Source organism: Triturus cristatus, chromosome 12 (assembly GCF_964204655.1).
Source record: "Triturus cristatus chromosome 12, aTriCri1.1, whole genome shotgun sequence".
In the NCBI taxonomy this organism is placed as follows: Eukaryota; Metazoa; Chordata; class Amphibia; order Caudata; family Salamandridae; genus Triturus; species Triturus cristatus.
Genome location: NC_140595.1, coordinates 130,134,157 through 130,154,984, shown reverse-complemented (window position 1 = coordinate 130,154,984; position 20,828 = coordinate 130,134,157). Strand labels below are relative to the sequence as shown.

At 45.7% G+C, this 20,828-nt stretch overlaps 1 protein-coding gene across 3 annotated transcripts in view; it reads right to left on the bottom strand.

The window, feature by feature from the left end:
* The window catches only part of LOC146772876 (sodium/potassium-transporting ATPase subunit alpha-2), a 348,828-nt gene that overhangs the window by 241,710 nt on the left and 86,290 nt on the right, over window positions 1-20,828 (bottom strand). Inside the window, exon 1 of one of the 3 annotated variants that reach the window (XM_085637736.1) lies at window positions 8,720-8,872. The exons of the other annotated variants lie outside the window; for them this stretch is intronic. Within the exon in view, the coding sequence (XP_085493862.1) occupies window positions 8,720-8,731 (12 nt within the window). The 5' untranslated portion in view covers window positions 8,732-8,872. Of the gene's footprint in view, window positions 1-8,719; window positions 8,873-20,828 lie in introns of those variants that run through there. 3 annotated transcript variants of the gene reach the window in all.

Sequence of the window (20,828 nt, the reverse complement as noted above, 5' to 3'; positions counted from 1 at the left end):
GCCACTACCTCCCTGGCCTTAAAATACAACAACTGCCTTATTCTGGGAGATTTCAATATACAAATGGACAATGGAAAAGACCCTCAAACAATTTCCTTGTTGGAGACGCTGCAGGCCAGCAACATGCTTCCATCTATTTCTTCGGGCACCCATGAGAAGGGCCATACCCTAGACCAAATCTTTCACAACTTTGATATATCAGTAAGCCTACCTCTTCCTATTACCTGGTCTGACCACCTCCTATTAAAATTCGTCATTCCCAACTCGGATTAACTCAGGGGAGAGGGTCCCTAATTACAGGACGTTCCATAAAATATCCATCCCAATGTTAGCAGACGGCCTCGGTCGTTCCTCAACGGAGCTGTCTGGCTGCCCCGACTCGGACGCCCTCAATAGATTCATGGCTCTGAACCAACATTGGTGCAACGGTACCAGTTGTTTCCTGCTTCTCAAAGAGATCGGCCCTACCAGCTCCATGGTTTAACGGTTCCCTCAGATCTAGCAAAAGAAATTGTAAAAAAATATAAAGGAAATGGCGTAAATCCTATCTACCTGAGGACAGGAAGGTGTATAAAGACACCTTAAAAGCTCATTACATTCTCGTGAAGGCAGCCAAGAAAAACTTCTTTCAAACCAATATAGAAAATGCTCAAAATAAGAGTAAGGAAATCATTAGCATAGTTAAATCCTTTACCCCCTGAAAGCCGGCACAAAGGAAGGGCCATGATCGCAAGAATGGTCTAAGCAAATAGTTCAATTCTTCCACAAAAAGATCTCCGTGATCCAACAAGCCTTCACTAACATCTCAGAGGAAGAACTGACCTTCTACCTTAGTTCTAATAGCAAATCTCTCCTCTTGGATCCTCCATATTTACTAACTTTCCCTGAGCTTCAGCTTGAAGAGTCACTGACCCTTCTCCAAAGCATTAAGTCTGGCTCTCCTACCGACCCATGTCTAGCGAATATCCTGAACCTATTAGCTCCCACAATAAACCCCACGGTAAACCAGCTCTTTAATTCTTCCCTCTCCTCGGGCAACATGCCGAAATTATGGAAGAATGCTAAGATTCGTCCTCTGATAAAAAATGCTAACGCCAAAACCGACGGACCCTGCCAACTACAGGCCAATCTCCCTTTTTCATGCCCTGTCCAAAGTATTAGAGAAGCATGTAAACAAGGCCCTCCAAAAACGCATTGAAGATGGGACGCTCCTTCATGAGTTCCAATCCAGTTTTAGGGTTAACTACAGTACGGAGTCTGCTCTGCTGGAAGTGACTGAATTTCTCAAGGGTAAGCTGGACCAGGGAGGCTAGGCTGTTCTGATACTGCTCGATCTGTCGGCGGCCTTCGATACGGTCCCACATGAGTGGCTTCTGGAGAGACTTGCTAACATCGGCCTGGGGGGGGGGGCACCTTAACATGGATGTCATCCTTCTTGGCAAATAGATCTCAGGACATCTGGCTCCCCCCTTTCTCATCCCCTGTTCGGGCCATGAATGTAGGTGTCCCTCAGGGCTTCATTCTCAGTCCTACCTTTTTTAATATATATCTGTCCCCCCTTGCATTTCTGGTAGAGGAAGAGGGCGCCAAAATTGGTTCCTATGCTGATGACACTCAGCTGATGTTTACATGTGAAAAAGGAACCAACTTTGACGGGGCAATGATTAGGTCTTGCCCCACAATGGTTTTTAACTGGCTTAAGACCAATCCGCTGAAGTGCAATCCTGACCAAACTGAAGTTGTTTTCTTTGGTAATCCCGAAACGCCTGACTGGAGCTCTTGGTGGTCAAAAGATCTGCCGCCCCCACCCACGGCAAAGGAGAAAGTCAAAAACTTAGGAATTGTCATTGACAAGACACTCTCCATGCGCTTTCAAATCCAAAATCTAACTGGCGTTTGCTTTGGCATACTCCAGATGTTGAAAGAATTCCTGCCACTGTTACCATTCGAGAGTAGAAAGATCGTGATGCGGGCTCTGGTGACATCAAAGCTTGACTATGTCAACAGCTTGTACCTCGGTTACAACAAAATGGTCGCACACTGCTGACCTACCTGCCTGTTACCCCAAAGAACTGTGGTCCCTGTAGTTAGCGTCGGCGGATACACCTATGCTTGTGTCGTGAGTGCAAGTGTGAATAGCGTTAGCCATCCCTGGACACGTGTTTCGAGGTAGTTGCCTCTCGTCAGCAGGGAGTAGGAAAGAGTGTAGGGTTGCAATGTAAGCTGCTAAAATCATTATCAGGTCTAGTACCTCTTGGAGCAACGCAGGTGCGTAACCTGAGTCCGTCGACTCCCCGGCTCAGAGAGCCACTAAACAGTTACAACAAAATGGTCGCACACTGCTGACCTACCTGCGTGTTACCCCAAAGAACTGTGGTCCCTGTAGTTAGCGTCGGCGGATACACCTATGCTCGTGTCGTGAGTGCAAGTGTGAATAGCGTTAGCCATCCCTGGACACGTGTTTCGAGGTAGTTGCCTCTCGTCAGCAGGGAGTAGGAAAGAGTGTAGGGTTGCAATGTAAGCTGCTAAAATCATTATCAGGTCTAGTACCTCTCGTAGCAACGCAGGTGCGTAACCTGAGTCCGTCGACTCCCCGGCTCAGAGAGCCACTAAATAGTTACAACAAAATGGTCGCACACTGCTGACCTACCTGCGTGTTACCCCAAAGAACTGTGGTCCCTGTAGTTAGCGTCGGCGGATACACCTATGCTCGTGTCGTGAGTGCAAGTGTGAATAGCGTTAGCCATCCCTGGACACGTGTTTCGAGGTAGTTGCCTCTCGTCAGCAGGGAGTAGGAAAGAGTGTAGGGTTGCAATGTAAGCTGCTAAAATCATTATCAGGTCTAGTACCTCTCGTAGCAACGCAGGTGCGTAACCTGAGTCCGTCGACTCCCCGGCTCAGAGAGCCACTAAATAGTTACAACAAAATGGTCGCACACTGCTGACCTACCTGCGTGTTACCCCAAAGAACTGTGGTCCCTGTAGTTAGCGTCGGCGGATACACCTATGCTCGTGTCGTGAGTGCAAGTGTGAATAGCTTGTACCTCGGTCTTCCCATATCCCTTATCCAGCGCCTACAAGTGGTACAAAACGCGGCGGCCAGAGCCATCCTGAGACCTAAACCCAGATCTAGTATGACCCATATTCTTAAGTCTCTACATAGGTTCTGCATAAAAGAACGGATCAACTTCAAAGCGATGACCATCTTCTTTAAAGCTTTCCACGGCTTAGGAGCCGGCTACCTAAATAAGTGTGTTAATCGCTACACAACATCTAGACCCCTAAGATCTTCCAATGTCAACCTGGCCATCGTGCCTAAAATATGCTGTGCCCGCACTGGAGGCAGATCCCTCGGCTTTCTAGGTGCAACATTGTGGAACAGACTCCCTGAGTCTCTGAAACTAACCATAGACCTATCTCTTTCAGGAAGAACTTAAAAACCTGGCTTTATAATAACTGATGGGTCTTTTACGTACGTTTTCCTCTCGCTGTCATGCGCCAGGACAATCTAGTCTGAATGGCTGCGTGCTTTATTAAATACACTATTTCATTTCATTTCATTAGGTCCCTGGCAGTGCAAAGGAACACTCGTCCAAATTCTAAGGGCCTTATTTATGAGGCCTTGCTTAAATTTTATGCCGCAGGTGCATCACTTTTTTTGACACTCCGGCAGCGTAAAAAATGTGCCATGTTGTGCCCTATTTACAAAGTGATGCATCTAGGCAGATGCGTCACTTTGTAAACCCCTGCACCACATTATACCTATGCCAGGTATAATGTATGCAGGGTGGGTGTTACCCCGCAAAAAGACCCTTTGAAGTGGCGCATTGAAATCCATGAGAAATCAGTGCGCCACTTCTAGGACGCCATTGCGTCAATATCTTACACCTGCCTCACAGCAGGCGTAAGACTGATGCAGGCCCTTTCACATGGGGCTTGCCCCATGTGAAAGGACACATTGCTGGAGTTGCGTCTATTTTCGGACCCCAGCAATGCATCACTTTTGCGCCTACAGATACGTCAGAAATACTGACGTATCTGTAATCTTGCCACATGATGCATCATGCAGTAAATATGACGCATCCATCATGTAGGGCGCACTAAGAAGTGGCGCATCCCTGTTTTCACAAAGCAGTGCATCACGTCTCATAAATAAGGCCCTAAATGTGTTTACATCTACTATTCAGGGATAGTTATGTGTGTTTTCAATATTGTAGCACAGCAGCAGCCCACCAATAGTACTGCAAATAATCTCTGTGACGCTCTCCCATTTCTCATATGTTAGACCTTATTTTGATCTAAAAGAAACTTTTTTTATGCATGAAACAAACACAACATTTCTCTGCAAAATGGCTGTACTAGACTCACACATCAGGTACATAAAAAAGAAATTAAAGGAAAACAGTATTTAAAACAATCTGTTTAAGAAATATTCAAGGTCATTGGGGCAAAACTCTGGAGAACAAAGCTGACTTTGTCAGGGGGCCCCCTGAAAGGCTGGGGCCCTGGGCCAGAGCCCACTTTGCCCCTGCATTAAAACGTCTCTGCATAGGGCGCCCCTGAGCATTGCTGGTGTTGCGTCGTGCTTGCGACATGATGCCAGCAATGCATGACTTTTCCATCATCAGATGCGTCAGAATTTCTGACGCATCTGTCAACCTTGCGCCATGGTGCGCCGTATTGTAAATACGGCGCATCCATGGTGACGCAAGGATTTGACATGTTGGCGCAGGGAAAGTGACGCATCTTTACAGATGCGTCACTTTCTTGTAAATCTGCCCCTCAGTGTGCCACCCTCTAAACCTTCCTCCCGCCTCACCTGTGGCTGGTGCCTGAGCAGAAGAAGCTCACAAGGGCCATGACACTCAACCAGTTCTGCTCGACCAACTAAATCCAATGATCTCTCGCCATTCACTATTCGATTGGTCGAAGGGCATCAACGAACTTGCAGAAATGCTGCAAAAAAATAGTAAAAAAACCTGAAAAAATAGCAAAATATATTAACAGGGTGCTCGTGACTGGGCCCATGAAAGCCAGTATTCTCCACAACTGCAGTGCTTAATTTGCAAAAACATGTAAGTGTCGGGCCCTCGTCAGGAGGCCACTGCAGCCTACACCAACCATTACCCCTGCTAGCTCTACCAGTGACAGTCTCAATACAACTACTAACCATCCCACTCCTACAAGTGTAACAATTCAGACTATTTCAGGCCCCCAAAGCTATAAGATTAGCATGGGCGGCAGATATTAGCCATTTTTAACTTATATTGAATTAGTAAACAACAGTTGTTGTGCTCACTTTAAATTAGACATACAGCACCACCATGTGGCAGACTGTCATAAGTGCTGGTGCTGCCAATTAAGTGCTGGTGCTGAGCACCGGAAACCACCGGCTCAAATTAAGCACACAACAACTGGTGTAGGCTATCACACTGACCAAAAGTGAGAGTCAAACCGGCCAGACTCCAAAGCCGGTCTAAACACGAGGCTATAAAAAGTGCTCGCTGTGATTATAGTTTTGTGAGAAAGTGGCGGAAGTACCATTTCGCTGCAACATCCTGGAAAAGATGCCATATTAGCGGCATGTAGGAGCACTCAAACGCCACCTGCTGGGACTGAGCTACAGGGGCACCCAGTCATTTCTTGCCTTGCCCAAAAGACACAGGCTTATCGAACGGGAACAGAGATTATTTAAGCACCACATTATAAAAATATAACTTACTTTAAACTTCCCTAATGAGAATATTCGGCCAATTGATTTTCGTATGTCTTCATAATCCTAAATCATCAAGTGGTATTACAAAACATTAATTTACCAAAAGTAAGGCGAAAGACCTTATTTTCCTAACGCACCTATTAAAGCAGGTGTATTAACCCACTAAGTTTTCTTGCTACAGAGAACTATTTGTAGACTTCACGTCATGGGTTTAAATTCTGATGGGCCAAATTTGCCATTTATCTTTCATATGTCTCGGTTTAGATTAGTAACAGATGTAGCGCTAAAAGAAAGAACAGAAACTGCAGGTTGGTAGCTGTTCAGCACCTTATCACATATTGATTCTCATATTTCTTTTTTTGCAACAGTCGGTGGTGTTCTTTGGCAGTGTTCATTGATTTTTTTCTGTATAGATCAAATGGGAATCTTGATTTTGCTCTGAAGTCCAACACGCATGTCCCCAAAAGGTGGCAAACAGCATGTTTTTGCAATAAGTAACATACATCATAGATAGTATGAGGAAAGAACATTAACAATGAGTTCTGCTGCGCTGACCTTTTTAAACAAGCATTGGCATAGCCAATAGGTCTCGCCTTTGGGACCTTATAAGTGTTTAGCCATGCAACAGTTGCATAACTAAATACTTATAAGGTCCCAAAAGCGAGACCTATTGGCTATGCCAAGCGGCCGTGCGGCCGCGAAAGTGATCGATATCAAACATCAAAGTGGCCGTGCCGTAATCTCGGTCAAGCGCGGCGCGTGCACCCGCGCACATGCACTGTAGCTCTAGGCTGGCCTGGTAGCACTTTTTGGAGACCTCACAAAATGTCTTGCCAGATCAGCGCATGCGCTGGGTCAGGCGAGACCTAAAAACTGGAGTAAAATAGCACACTCTTGGCCTATATAATACTGTTGTAAATTGCATGCAGACTGCATACATTTATTATTAGGTCTTGCCTAACAGACAAAGCAAACTGTTTGAGAAAGGACCTATTGTCAGCGCACAGTGGGCTCAGATTCCACTCATTAATTACCATTGGTTGACTCTACTGTCACTCCCATCTATCCAGTTGCTTCTTATCTGTTAACTTGCTTGGTCGTTCCTTCCTCTTTTTATGTTTTTCTTCTCCTGGTGCATGGACCCATTACTTGTGTCCTACCACTGCTTACTTTTCAGGGCACTACTTTTTTACTTCCTGATTAAACATTTCAGAAGAGTGAATGTGTTTTCCAGCTGTCTCCCTTGTGCACATTGCCGCTCCTTTGCTGCTCTCTGTGTTGATCTCTCTCAAGCATGTGCTTCTTCACCTCCATTCTTTGCTCGCCCTCGGGTGCTTCTGCCACCCCCAGGTTGCCTTTTCGCCCTTGTGCTTCTCCGCCCCAGTTCTAGACTACTCTCTCTCTCGCCCGTGTGCCTCACTTCACCCGGCAGTGTACATTGCTTTTCCCTGACATCCACGTTGCTTCCCCCAACCCAACCCCCGCCAACAGTTCTGCCTTCCCCACCCACTATAAAAAAACATACTTGTTAATTTTTTTTTATTGATTCAAGTTGGATTGATAAATAATTTTCTTTTTTTTTAAATGCGCTGCCCTCATTTTTTAAGAATGCTCATGCGGCCAACAGCATTATAGGTTTCTTTTACCTTTTCTGCTCTTTAGTCATGCTGCACTGCAACGGCAATGCAGTACTGCATCACTTAACCATTGATAAAGCCAATAGGTCCCAAAGGTGAGACCTAAAGGCTATGCCAATGCTTATTTTTATTTGTCTTTGCGGCTTGAAAATAGCACTGACTACTGCAAAACGAATGGCGGGAAACAGCACAATCTTCCAATGTGTAGTAAATATGGTGGAAAGAGGCAGGACCCCAAGACTTTGTGAGCAATAACTGACCATGTTTGTCTCTCATAACAGCATTGGGGGTTCTTACAAAAATCACAACTCGAACTTAATGACGCGAAAAGCAGGTCAGCATCACAACGGCGAGCCAAAAGGGTCAAAAGTGCTTTTTTGTAAAAGAAATTCAGGCAGTTTCTCCAAATTTGCCTAAGTCTTGGGAAATCCTACTTTAAGATCATATTATTATTGTAATCGTTCTCCTGGAATGCGAGCAGATAAATGGAGATTTCAGTAACAATATCAATAACTATAAAGTGGCAGCAGATTGTAAGGTCACAAGTTCGAACCCTGACAAGTCCATTTCAGCCTTCCCTCCTTCTGAGGCCGATAAATTCAGCACAATCAACCGGGATGGTGGCAGCACGTCATTTACAGCGCTTACAAATGCCAAAAGTGTGCTATGAAGCACTATATAAAAACTATTTATTATCAGCTGAAATAAACAGAGCTAGTGTTGTTTTACGGTGATGCCTCCTGTGAGAATGGTTTATCTTGATAAAAAGGCAGCAAAGTTTAGCTATGTTAGAAAAAATATGTGCTTGCCCATTGAAAACAGATATCTAAATATCTTCGAAATACACGTAGTTGTTCTGCAATAACACAATCCCAGCAGCAGGCTTACACTCTCTCTCTCCCTCTCTCTCTCTCTCTCTCTCACACACACACACACACGTCAGGTTTGTAATCTGTACCTTTGCACACTGTTCTGCAGAAGGTGCATTAACCCCCATACTATCCTTTTCGTTAAACTCAAAGAGGTGGTGGTCAGGCAATTAACCACAACTCATTGACGGAGTTATAGTTTAGCGAGATATTTTTCGAGCTTAACCGTCTATAAACCTCGGCCTTGCTCAGTACCAACTTTAAGGAAAACATGTATTCGGCCTCGGCAGGATGACAGGCTAAGTCGGCCCGACCGAGATTTGAACCTGCGACCGAGCGGTGCCACGGAAATCGAAGAACTCTCCCAGCCATTTGAACAGACGGCAGCAGCCAGGGTTTACTATTTCCGGAAGTGTCAAAATGTTTAATAACAAAACCAGACGCGCTTTTTAAAAGTTAATAGAAATTACATCAAAAACACACACGCACGGTACTCACCGCTTTCCCCATCCTTGTTAGATGTAGAGGGCGCCGACCCGCAGGAATCGGACTCTGGGGAGGGGCAGTGAACCCCTAAGCAAGTAAATTCAAATATGGGGGGCTCTTCTCTAAATAGACCCTCTTCCCGAGTCGCCTTCTCGGGAAAGAGTCACTCGTTGAAACCGGAGCCCGTTTGGAAAGAGCGGAGCCGCCTCCCTCGCGCGCCCCCTCCTCCTACCCCCACCGGCACGCTGACACCATGTGTGCCCTTTGTGTCACTCGAAAAACAGTTTGGACACAGCAGCAGCTTGTCTCTCCACGCACCGAGGCGCCCCTTAAAGGCTCCCCACTTTACTTTATTGCTTATAATTCTGCTGTCTATGAGGACACTTCACTGCCACGCCCTTTTAATCACGAAGCACCCTCACTTTCTTCGATTTGTCTACACCTCAACACCTCTCCCTCTGTCTGTTTACACTTATTTCCCTTCACCCCTCCTAATCTCGCTAAATATATTTCCCCAGTCAGTCACTCCCAGTAAATATTTATGTTTCGAGGCTCTCCCTTTTTCCATTGGGTTCACCCTTCCTCTCGCCTTTTATCTTTCTCCTCTCTTCTTCGTTTCAACTATTTCCCCCCCCCCCGCCCCAATCCCCCCTCCCGCCCCAATCCCCCCTCCCCCTTCATCTCTCCTTCCATCTCTATTCATTTGCTTCTCTGCTTCGCGCCCTCTCTCTCTCTCTCTGTGTGACAGAGACACACACCTCCAGTCCACGCGCTCCCTCCCTCGCTCTCTTTTTCTCACTCCCTCTCTCTTAGACATCTCTACGCGCTCCCTCCCTCACTCACTCTCTCAGCCTCTCTCTCTCTGAGACAGACACACATCTCCACGCGCTCCCTCCCTCACTCTCTCTGAGACAGACACACATCTCCACGCGCTCCCTCACTCTCTCTGAGACAGACACACATCTCCACGCGCGCCCTCTCTTTCTCTTTTTGCTCCCACAGCGTCCGAGAGAGTTCAGCACATCTGGGTAAAACATACACATGCATCAAGCGGTTTGTTCCAAACAACGGCGAGAATCTAGGTCAAATGGGTTCACAATCTAGAAACGAGGGCATTCCGTTTCAATGCATGGATTGTACAGAGTTCACGAGCACATGAGAACTGCGCGTTGCACATGTTTAAAGTCACAAAGCATTGGGGATTCCAAAGGGCAAGAAAGAGGGTAGCCGTGCTGGGACATTTTCCGATTAGGAGCTGGCCAGACATTTTAGCTTACTAAAAGCTCTGTGATCTGGAGAATGTTACTGGTTTCAAGGATCTAGCGAAACAAATAGCTTTTGGAGGGGCGGGGAGAGAGGAGAGTGTGTGTGTGAGAGAGACTGCGTGTGTGTGTGTGTGTGTGTGACAGAGAGACTTGTATGTGTGTGAGCGAGACTGTGTGCATGTGTGTGTGTGACTGTATGTGTGCGAGACTGTGTTTGTGTGAGTGTGAGTGTGTGTGTGAGGCTTCATGTGTGTATGAGAGAGAGAGACTGTGTGTGTCCGACAGAGACTTGTATGTGTGTGAGAGAGACTGTGCATGTGTGTGTGTGACTGTATGTGTGCGAGACTGTGTGTATTTGTGTGTGTGAGGCTGCATGTGTGTGTGAGTGTGTGACAGAGACTTGTATGTGTGTGAGACTGTGTGTATGTGTGTATGTGACTGTATGTGTGTGAGATTGTGTTTCTGTGTGTGTATGAGACTGCATGCATGTGTGTGTGTGAGCATGTGACAGAGACTATGTGTGTGTAAGAGACTGTGTATGTATGTGTGTGTGTGAGACTGCATGTGTGTGTGTGAGCATGTGACAGAGAGACTTGTGTGTGTGAGAGAGACTGTGTGTATGTGTGTGTGTGTGATTGTATGTGTGTGAGATTGTGTGTGTGTGTTTGTGTGAGACTGCATGTGTGTGTGACAGAGACTTGTATGTATGTGAGAGAGACTGTGTGTGACTATATGTGTGAGACTGCTTGCGTGTGTGTGTGAGACTGTGTGTGTGTGTGACAGAGACTTGTATGTGTGTGAGAGACTGTGTGTATGTGTGTGTGACTGTTTGTGAGTGAGACTGTGTTTGCATATGTGTGTGCGAGACTGCATGTATGTATGTGCGTGTGACAGAGAGACTGTATGTGTGTGAGAGAGACTGTGTGTATGTATGTGTGTGTTTGAAATTTTAATTCAACAATTATTTCCCCTAGCTGACCTGGAAGGAAGGGTGATGACACTATGTCCCCACACTGCAGATAAACTCTCTACAACCGAACTTACTACACACTACACACACTACAACGTAACAATGACAGCCATCCTAGACCAAGTAGCCCCTTTGAAACAGAAAAGAGTCAGGAACACCCCATCAAGATCCTGTTTCAATATAGACCTAAACTCTGAAAGAAGACAACTCGGAGCTGCTGAAAGGCTTTGGCGGACTAACCCATCTGTAACCCACCTTGACCAGCTCAAAACAGAAAGCAGGAAATATAAAAAGTTGCCTTCTTCCGCAGTGCATTAGACAATACAAAAAACCATCCCAAAGAGCTCTTCAATATCATTAAACAACAAATCTTCAAGCCACCCACAATAACCGCACAGGCCTCGAAAAAACTCTGTGACAATTTTGCCAATTTCTTTAATGATAAAATCACAAGATTGAGCGCTCACTTGACGACCATATCCTATCATCCAACAAAATTTCACCCTCGAGTAATGAAGGAAACAACTCCCCCACACACCCTCCCAGGAGCTGGAAAACATTCAACCCCATCTCAGAAGCAGACATCACTGAAATTATTAATATGTCCAAGCCCTCCTCCCACATTGCTGACCCTATTCCTGCCCACCTGGCAAAATAGCTGAACCTCGCCCCTATCTGGGCCAAGATTATAAATAGCTCCTTGAGAACCGGAGTTATGCCAGACTGTATTAAAATCGGCCAAGACACGCCACTACTAAAAAAAATGGGCACGGACCCAAATAACCTCAATACCTTCAAGCCTGTCTCCAACCTCCCTTTCTTAGCCAAAATACTTGAAAGATCTGTTCTCCTCCAACTCAACCAACACATTGACAGCAACAACCTACCGGGCACTCACCAATCGGGTTTCAGAAAAGGGTGCAGCACCGAGACAGGGATCCTTAATGTTACACATGACGTGCACAAATCACTCGATGTAGACCGATGCTGCCTACTCATACTCCTTGACCTATCGGCAGCCTTTGACACGGTTAACCACAAACTTCTCATAAACTCCCTCCGAGAAAGAATCGGAGCGGACGAGGTGGTCCTACAATGGTGCACATCCTTCCTACAAAACCGCTCTCAACAAATAAAAATCAACAACTCTACTTCCGACATATTTCCTACAAACCAGGGTGTCCCACAAAGGTTAGTTCCCTCCCCCTCACTGTTCAACATATACATGGAGCTCATCACCGTCATACTCAAAAAAGCCAACATCCCCTTCCACCTCTATGTGGATGATACCCAGCTCTACCTGGAAACATCCTCAGTAGGAGACATACATAGACTAAATGACACCCTAAGAGAAGTCCAGCACTGGCTATCACACAACCGCCTAAAACTCCACCAAGTTAAGACGGAAATCCTTCTCATATCCAATAACAAACCAACCCCCCAAATTAAAGAAGGGCTAAAATCCATTGATGCTCTTAACTGCAATCTTACCCTGGCTGACTCAGCAAAATCCCTGGGATTCACTCTGGACCCACGTTTGAACATAAGCAAACATACAAAGAGCACTGAGAAGAGCGCATTCTACAACCTTAAGCTCCTCAGCAAAATCAAACCCCACATACCTCCCAATGATCTTAAACAGGCCACACAATGGCTGGTTCTGTCCAGAGTGGACTACGGAAATGCAACCCTCACAGGCACGGCAAAATCTCACTTAGCCCCCCTCTGAACAATGTTAAATGCAGCTGCTAGGATGATCACTGGAGTCAAGAAATACAATCATATCTCACTCTCTCTGAGAGAACTAAAGCGGCTCCCGATTGAAGCGAGTTCAAACTTCAGAACTGCGTGTCTCACCCACAAAGCTCCTCACACCGGCAAACCTGCTTACCTTGCATCCAAACCCAAAAAGGCAGGCCAGATGAGAAATCTTAGGAGCATAAACGCACTACTTCTCATTCCTCCCAAAACTCGCAAACAAAAAACCTTGTCACGCTCCTTCTCTGGAAATGCTCCTAAAATTTGGAACTCCATTGCAGTCCATATCAGGACCAACCCTTTCTTCAGAAACTTCAAAAGACAGCTCACGGACCGCTTACTTAACCAAACTCAACCAACTAGATAGCAACCACCGAGCGAGACAGAGTACCTCTGCTCCAGGAATCTTGTTCAGCGGACAATCTACCTTAGAAAGAGGGTTTCTACATCACCTGTCTTTTGATCCGCTTCTATGATACCATCCAGGCCTTACCTGATTCGACACCAGACAATGCTGTTTACCGAAATAATGTGTGTCCGCTATCATCATGGTAAATGTTGTAAAACACTCTGGTACCTTTGAGTCTGGCCAGTGCTATATAAGACTCGTAAATAAATGTAATTGCGGACTTCAATATGGAAGCACCAACATTTTCAGCATTGTTAGGAAATAAACCTAGCTGATAAGACAAAATAGTGCTTAGTGCTGCCCAAGTGGCTGCTATAGAGATGTACCGCAATGACACTCCCACTGCCTCCAATCATGATGTGGCCATAGCTGTTGATGACCTACTGAGGATTTTTCTCTGTTTGTGTTTAGTATTTGCCCCATCGATACATAAGCCTGATCAATTGATTGCCCAATGTATCATTGTAGTTGATGCTGTCTTTCCCTTATTAGCTGCACCACAGGAAACAAACAATGTTTGGATAATCTAAAAACCTTTGATTTTTCATAATAAACTGAAAAACCTATTTTCACATCTAAAAATGATGGAACATCACTGTTTGATAATGGCTGAAAACAAGTAGATGATCTCTTGAGAGTTGTGAAAATGTGACTGTACTTTAGGTCTGAATTTTAGGTCTGGTCTTAAGACTCCTCTATCTGGAAAGATAATCTCCCTGAAGAGGTCATAGCTTTTAAGAAAGCGACTTTAGCGGTGACCCAAGATATCTGAGCCAGTTAAAGGCTCTTTTTGGAAACCCTCTAAAACATTCAAGAGAGCCCAAGAAAAGATAGGAAAAGGAATCAGAAGTTTCCTCACCTAAGTTTTTTCAAAAGTCTAGTTGCTGACAGAACTGCTTCAGACATGTTACTTCTTGCATCTATGAGGGTCTTGTTGATATGTTTCGACTGTGATGTTTGGATGGAAGCGTACCTAAGGAATTCTAAAATCTTGAAAGGATCTAAGGCATTATTTTCACACCATGACTCAAAATGTTTCCAATGTTTAGCACATGAATCATTTCTAGAAGCTTACATGTCATATGCAACCTTCTTCAGGCATCTTAAGTGCTGCAACGCAACCCTTTCAACTTTCAACCCTCAGCTTCAGGACTGTTGAGCTTACTACAACCTCCTTGCGCTGAATCCCCTGAGGCATCTTCTGGAGCATGGGAATTGGTAGAAATGATCCGCGGCCTTGGTATTGCTAATGCATCTGACCCCTATATTTCCTAACACCAAGTCTGAGTGCAGAAGTGGGTGAGAAGAGTGTTGGATGGCGACATGAAGAGTTCAATGCTTATTTGGTCGAAATAGTCTTCTATCAATCGAAAGGTTTGCTGACTGAGATGAAAATTCCCTGGTGATGGAATATTCCTGCTGTTGGATCTGGCCCTTTCTGCAGGGTCACCCCAAACATTTTGCCTTCACTTCATTCCTCTTCTGCACACTTTTTTGTTGGCTTTTAAGACATTATGCACTTTTTCACTTCTAACCAGTGCTAAAGTGTTTGTGTTTTCACCATAAAACGTGGTAAAATTGGATTACACCTTATTGGAACATTTAATTTACTTGAATTTCCCTAGTAAATGGTACTATCTAGACTCAGGGCCTGTAAATTAAATGCTATTAGTGGGCCTGCAGCACTAATTGTGTCACCCACTACACTAGACTCTTACAACATGTCTACAAGCAAGCAGTGCTGTTTTAAACTGCCATTTTGACCTGATAAAATAAACCTGACCGAATATCTTTAAGGCATTTGTGTCTCCCTAAGCCTGATTGTCAGCAATGCCCCTAGACTCTTTCTTGAAGGCAAAACGTTTAGGAGAGACTGGTCCCTGATTGCATGGCGTTGCACCTGGGATTGGATTAATCCTTATCTTCAGCAACGCCAAGCAGATTGAGGATGCTATCTTGATCGAAATCCAGGGATCTGAGACTCAGTTGAAGACCGCCATATTAGCCACATTACACAAAAAACATATAGATGAAACTAACATAACCAGCAAAGAGTATAAAGACTCCGTACTGACTACCAAGACCAAAAAATTCTAACAAGACCTGGCGCGCTTCTCTCTCTCGAAGGTATATTCAAATACAAGTGACAACTATACAGGTCCAGAGTTCAACCAGAAGGGGCTTAGATACGGCTCCAACTATTCCTCATCTGACACTGATGATTGGTCAAGAAACTCGGATTCCAGATCTATTGGCCCACAACAGCCGGGCCTTCAAAGGAAAGGCTGAATCAGGTGGTGAGGACAATATTCCAGACCACCCCAACATTAGCGGTGGCCCCCAACGCCCTGGGGCTATCCGATGCCTCATTTTCAACCTCCTATTCCACAGTTCTAGCCTCACCCACCTCTCTTTTACAAACTGACTTTTTTACAGCAGGGTCGTGGCAGGATGAGTGGCAGAAGAAAACACCAGCAAGCCCATGTACCTCAGTCACCCCGCCACACGCGGAGCATGACGAAAATGAATCCCCAGGTGAGCACGAGCAGTGAAATTACCTTGCTGTAAATCTTAGAAGCCGGATACTGACCACTTCAGAGCTTTGTTTTCTTAACAAAGGACTGAGTTTTTTCCCCACGCACAAGGGGAATGAATTTCAAATCCAGAAAAAGTTATCTCAATTCTTTAGCAAGATAAGACTTAAACACTTTTTTGCTGAGAGTACTGAGATTGACACTGAGACCTCTCAACCTAACACCAATTTGAGCAAGAAATCAACTTTTATCCCCCCTTCTCATATGGTTTTGAGAAAGCATTCCTCAAGGACCTGGAGCCTGACAAAAAAGGAGTCAGACAACCTTTCTCTAACCTGTCAAAACAGGAAGGGTTGGCCCTCAACACCCTCTGCACAGATGTCTCCATCACCATGAAACCGTCTGAAACAGGCGGAGCCACAGTGGTTTTGGACACAGCAACATACAGCGTTGAGTGTATAAAACAAATGTGACCCCACCAAGATATTATTCACTGCCATTAAATTGATGGTTGAGGAAGCCATGGACCCGGTCACCCCATACTTTTACGTTGTTCCTAAAACCGCTGAACCCTAACTGCCACCTCCGGATAGACCAATCATCTTAGTGATTGTATCTCTTTTGGAACCCTTGTCCCAATGTGAGGACCTTTTTCTGAGGCCTTTGGTTCGTGAGATGCCCACCTATCTCCAGGACACTAATGATGTCCTACACTTACTGGATAATGTGGATTTCAACATAGAGACTGACTACCTTGTTTCTTTTGACATTAAGTTGCTTTAAAAATGCATTCCACAAGACCAGACCCTCGTCACTGTGGAGTTTCTACTTCAAGGTCAAAATTTGGATGTCCTCACTCCGGTCTTCTTCATTATGAAATGTGTCCACATGGCCATGACAGAGAACTTCTTCCAATTTAAGCAAGGCCTGTACCTGCAGAAGTCCGGAGCTTCTATGGGCAGTACATTCGCCCCCAGTCTGGCAAATTTGTATATGCATTTCTTTCGAGACAGAACATGTCCTTGTGCCTGACAAGCCATCCCGCCACCACATAGGTGTGTGAAACAGCTACATTGATGATATTTTTGTCATCTAGCATGGTGATGTAACCTCCATCACCTCTTTTCATCAATGGTTGAATTACCTGAATCACTTTCTGAAGTTCACTTGCGAATACAGCAAAGACCATCTCCCCTTTCTGGACTTACTCGTATATCCATCATCTGGTTCTCTAGAAACTGAACTATATAAAGAAACCAATGGTACGTAATGCCTTATTGTTTTACACGAGTTACCATCCAAAATCACAGAGAGACAATCTTCCTTTTAGACAGCTTCTACCCCTCCGGCGCAACTGTTCCCACATTCAGAAGTATATGGAACAAGCTAAGACCCTGTTCTTTCATCTGTTAGACAATACCCAGCCTCACTCAAATGAAAATTAGCCAAAAGAGCGAGAAACAACAACCGGGAAGCACTCCTTTACATCAGACCACCGAAAGCACCTATAGGGAGGCTTGTATACGTGAATACCTTCTGCAGTTTTTCGGGTCTGATCAAGAAATCAATCTGTAAGAACTGGCACATGCTGAATAAAGGGGACATTCTATTCCATGTCTACTCTCTGCCTACAAACACAGCAGAAATTTGAAGGATAAATTGGTGCTTAAGAGACCAATGATGACTGATGTTACCAGAAAGAACACACTCTGGGGATTACCACCAATACCAGGACACTTTCCTTGTGGTTCCTGCGGTGCATGTGCGCAAACTACACATACTACCCAGATTGATATCGGGACTCATAACCCCTGGGAACAGAGGCAACATAAAAATCGCAACAGCAAGAGACTTGTCTACTAATCACATGCCCCTGTGGTTCGAGGTATGTCGACATGACGAACACAGTAAGTGAAAACTGGTATACTGAGCATAGAACTACAATCAGATGCAGGAAACAGGCAACTAAATTAACAAATCACTTTATTGAGAAGGGACACCAAGCAGACAAAGTACTCTGGACAGTCATACACAAGCCTAACATACCACCATCAGTCACTAACAACTCACGATATCTTTTTATTGAGGAACAGGAATTGATCTATAGATTACACAGTGGCAGTAATGGCTTGAATGATGAGATCCCTTGGTCCTCTATTCCATGAGGTCTGAGGCGTTCATGAGCTGAGCTATGTTCCAGCGTTGTTAGTCCCCTCCTGCATCATATACATTTCTATGGTACTTGCTTGGGTGACATGTGAATATGCTCTTTTTTAGAAACAGATTAGTGAGGCCAAGTGGTTCAATTTGACACGACTGCATTCCGCACTGTTTGAGGAAGCTCATGAGGAATTCAGCACACAACCCCTAACCTAAGACGTCATGTGACTCCATTGACATCAGTTCATTAGGAATTTTGTATTGTTTTACACTGACAAGCAATCATTTACTAAAACATATATGCACACAGCATAATTTTAACTTTACAGGCTTTTCCCCCGGCTGTATTACATTGCGTCATCATGGGGCTGGGACCCCATTTACCAGCACCCATAGGAACGTGTGACAAGACGCGGATGGCTTTTTACGGCCCTTCTGGCCCTTTCACAATTACAGTGAGTACATTGCCTTGTCACCAATTTTTCATGCTGACTTGTAATCTCAAATTTAAGCCAGTCATACATGAACATAGCATAACTTTAACTATGCAGGCTTTTTACCTGTCTGTTCTACATCGGTCTATGTCCACCTGGTGCCAGGACTACAACTCCCAGCACCCACAAGAACATGTGACATGGCACGATTGGCTTTACCAGCTATTCTGCATTAAGTAATTACAGTGCTCAAGAATGCCTTCATTAGCAGCTCTTACCACCGCTGCGGGCAGTGGCCTCATCCCTGAAGGCAACACCGTCTGTTCTCATCTTTGTCGAAAGATACGGATGCCCTCAGCATACTTAAACAATTCAGTGTTTGGTGTGTTTTTAAGTCGAGTTTGGGCAGCTCATGCGCTGCTCTGAGAGCCATGCTGTATTGGAGTATGTACTTGAAGCCCCACTCACTCTCTGCCCATATTTGTCATTGGCTTGTGTCAGTGTCCTTCGTAAATGCTGGCACGCCTCGACCGCGCCCAGCGCCAGAACCCCTGGCCCCCGCGAACGCCACGATGCCAGACTCCGATACGACACCAGCACCCTCCACGCACTCAATGCCGGCCGAGACTGCAGCTGCTTCCAGGCCGCCCCGAAATGCACCCACGGACCGTTCTCCTGCCGCACCTGCAACAGAACCACCAAACCACCAAGGACCAAACCCAACCACCTCCGCTGCATATTCCTAAACACGCACTCTGCACGCAAACACGCCGTCGAGCTCTGGGACCTGCTCGACACCTCCACCCCAGACATTGCCTTCATGACTGAGACCTGGTGGACCGACTCCTCTGCCCCTGACATCGCCATAGCCGTCCCGGACGGCTACAAGATCGCCCGCAGAGACCGCACCAACGGAACTGGAGGAGGAATAGCCATCGTCCACAAGTACAGCCTCAAGATCTCCACCAACTCAGACAACACCCTCAGCACCGCCGAACACCTGCACTTCAGGATCCACACTGACCGACACCACCCTCAGAGGAACACTAGTCTACAGACCCCCAGGACCCAGACCACGGTTCAGCGACTCCATCGCCGACCTCGTCAGCACCCACGCACTCGCCTCCACGGACTACATCCTCCTCAGGGACCTGAACTTCCACCTCGAGAACAACAACAATGCCAACTCCACCACCCTGATCGCCAACCTCGCCAACCTCGGCCTCAGACAACTCGTCACCATTCCCACCCACACCGCCGGTCACACGCTCGACACCATCTTCTCCACAAGCACCCAGGTCTCCGCCAGCCTCGCCCTCGCCGCTGTCCCCCGCATCCAAAAAACAACCTCCGGCAGCACATCCTTCTCCTTCCTCGCCGCCAAGACTTGGAACACCCTCCCTACCCACATACGACAGACCCAAGACCTGCTCACCTTCAGAAGACTCCTCAAGACCTGGCTCTTGGAGCAGTAGCGGCCCCCCCCCTCAGCGACTTGAGACCCTCACAGGTAAGTAGCGCGCTTTATAAGTACAATGATTGATTGATTGATTGATTGATTCGTTATTAGGTTTGTTAGTCCTTCCTCAGTACCTCCTTGTCTTCATTTGTAACTTCCCATGAGGACTGGCCCTTTTACTTCGGTTGTAACACGGAACGTCTTCTTTAGTATCTAAGCACTATTTGCTTTAATGAGTTTCTCTTACTGCAGGAGGGTCTCTTGTGTGCAGTTGTGACCACCAGCTTGTTTATTTTACTTGTAGCTAACAGGAGCTCTTCAGGGGCCATGGGAGACAGAACGGGGCAACTCAGTGATGCCTTCAAGCATTTGAAAAGCAATAGGTCTCGCATTTGCGAGAGTTTAAGCTATTGGCATTGTAAATTACAATGCCTTTTATTTATGTAATTATAACCAAAACATAAATAAAAGGCATTGTCATTTACAATGCCAATAGCTCAAACTCGCGTAAATGCGAGACCTATTCCATTGCAGATGCTTGTTTCATTTGTTCTACACTGTGCCACTTTACCATGCAAATAGAAGCATGCAATCACATCAATATGTACTATTTGGCTATTGCCACTAGCAACTTCATCCAACCCTTAAGGGTTGGCTCAGTTAGCAAGTCGTTTGTTTCTGCCTCTCAATTCTTGGGTGTCATTAATTTAATCCATTTTGATTTTGCCACACTTTTTGAAGCTCGCTGTATCCAGCAGCCCTGTAGCAAACTCTTTTCCCTCACAGCATGGGCTATAGTTATAACTCGTGCAAAGCGGTTTACGGTCCATCTTAACAAGTCTTGTAGACCTCTTGTTGGAGGCTCCTGCACCTTGCACATGTCTGTTTTTACATATGTTTGCATAAACCTAGCCATCCATATGACAGCTGATTTATTTACAGTTATTGCATGTTTGAAATACCTTGAGGCTTTTACATTTTCCTTTCTCTTGCTTCTCTTTTGACTACTTTCTCCTGTGAGTGGTATGTAGGATAGAGAGTACCCTGAGCCCCATGCCAGGGCCTGAGTTGAGGCAGTGCTCCCGATGGTTGCGGGTAAGCTTCACTCGGAGTTTTGTTGGATACAAACCCT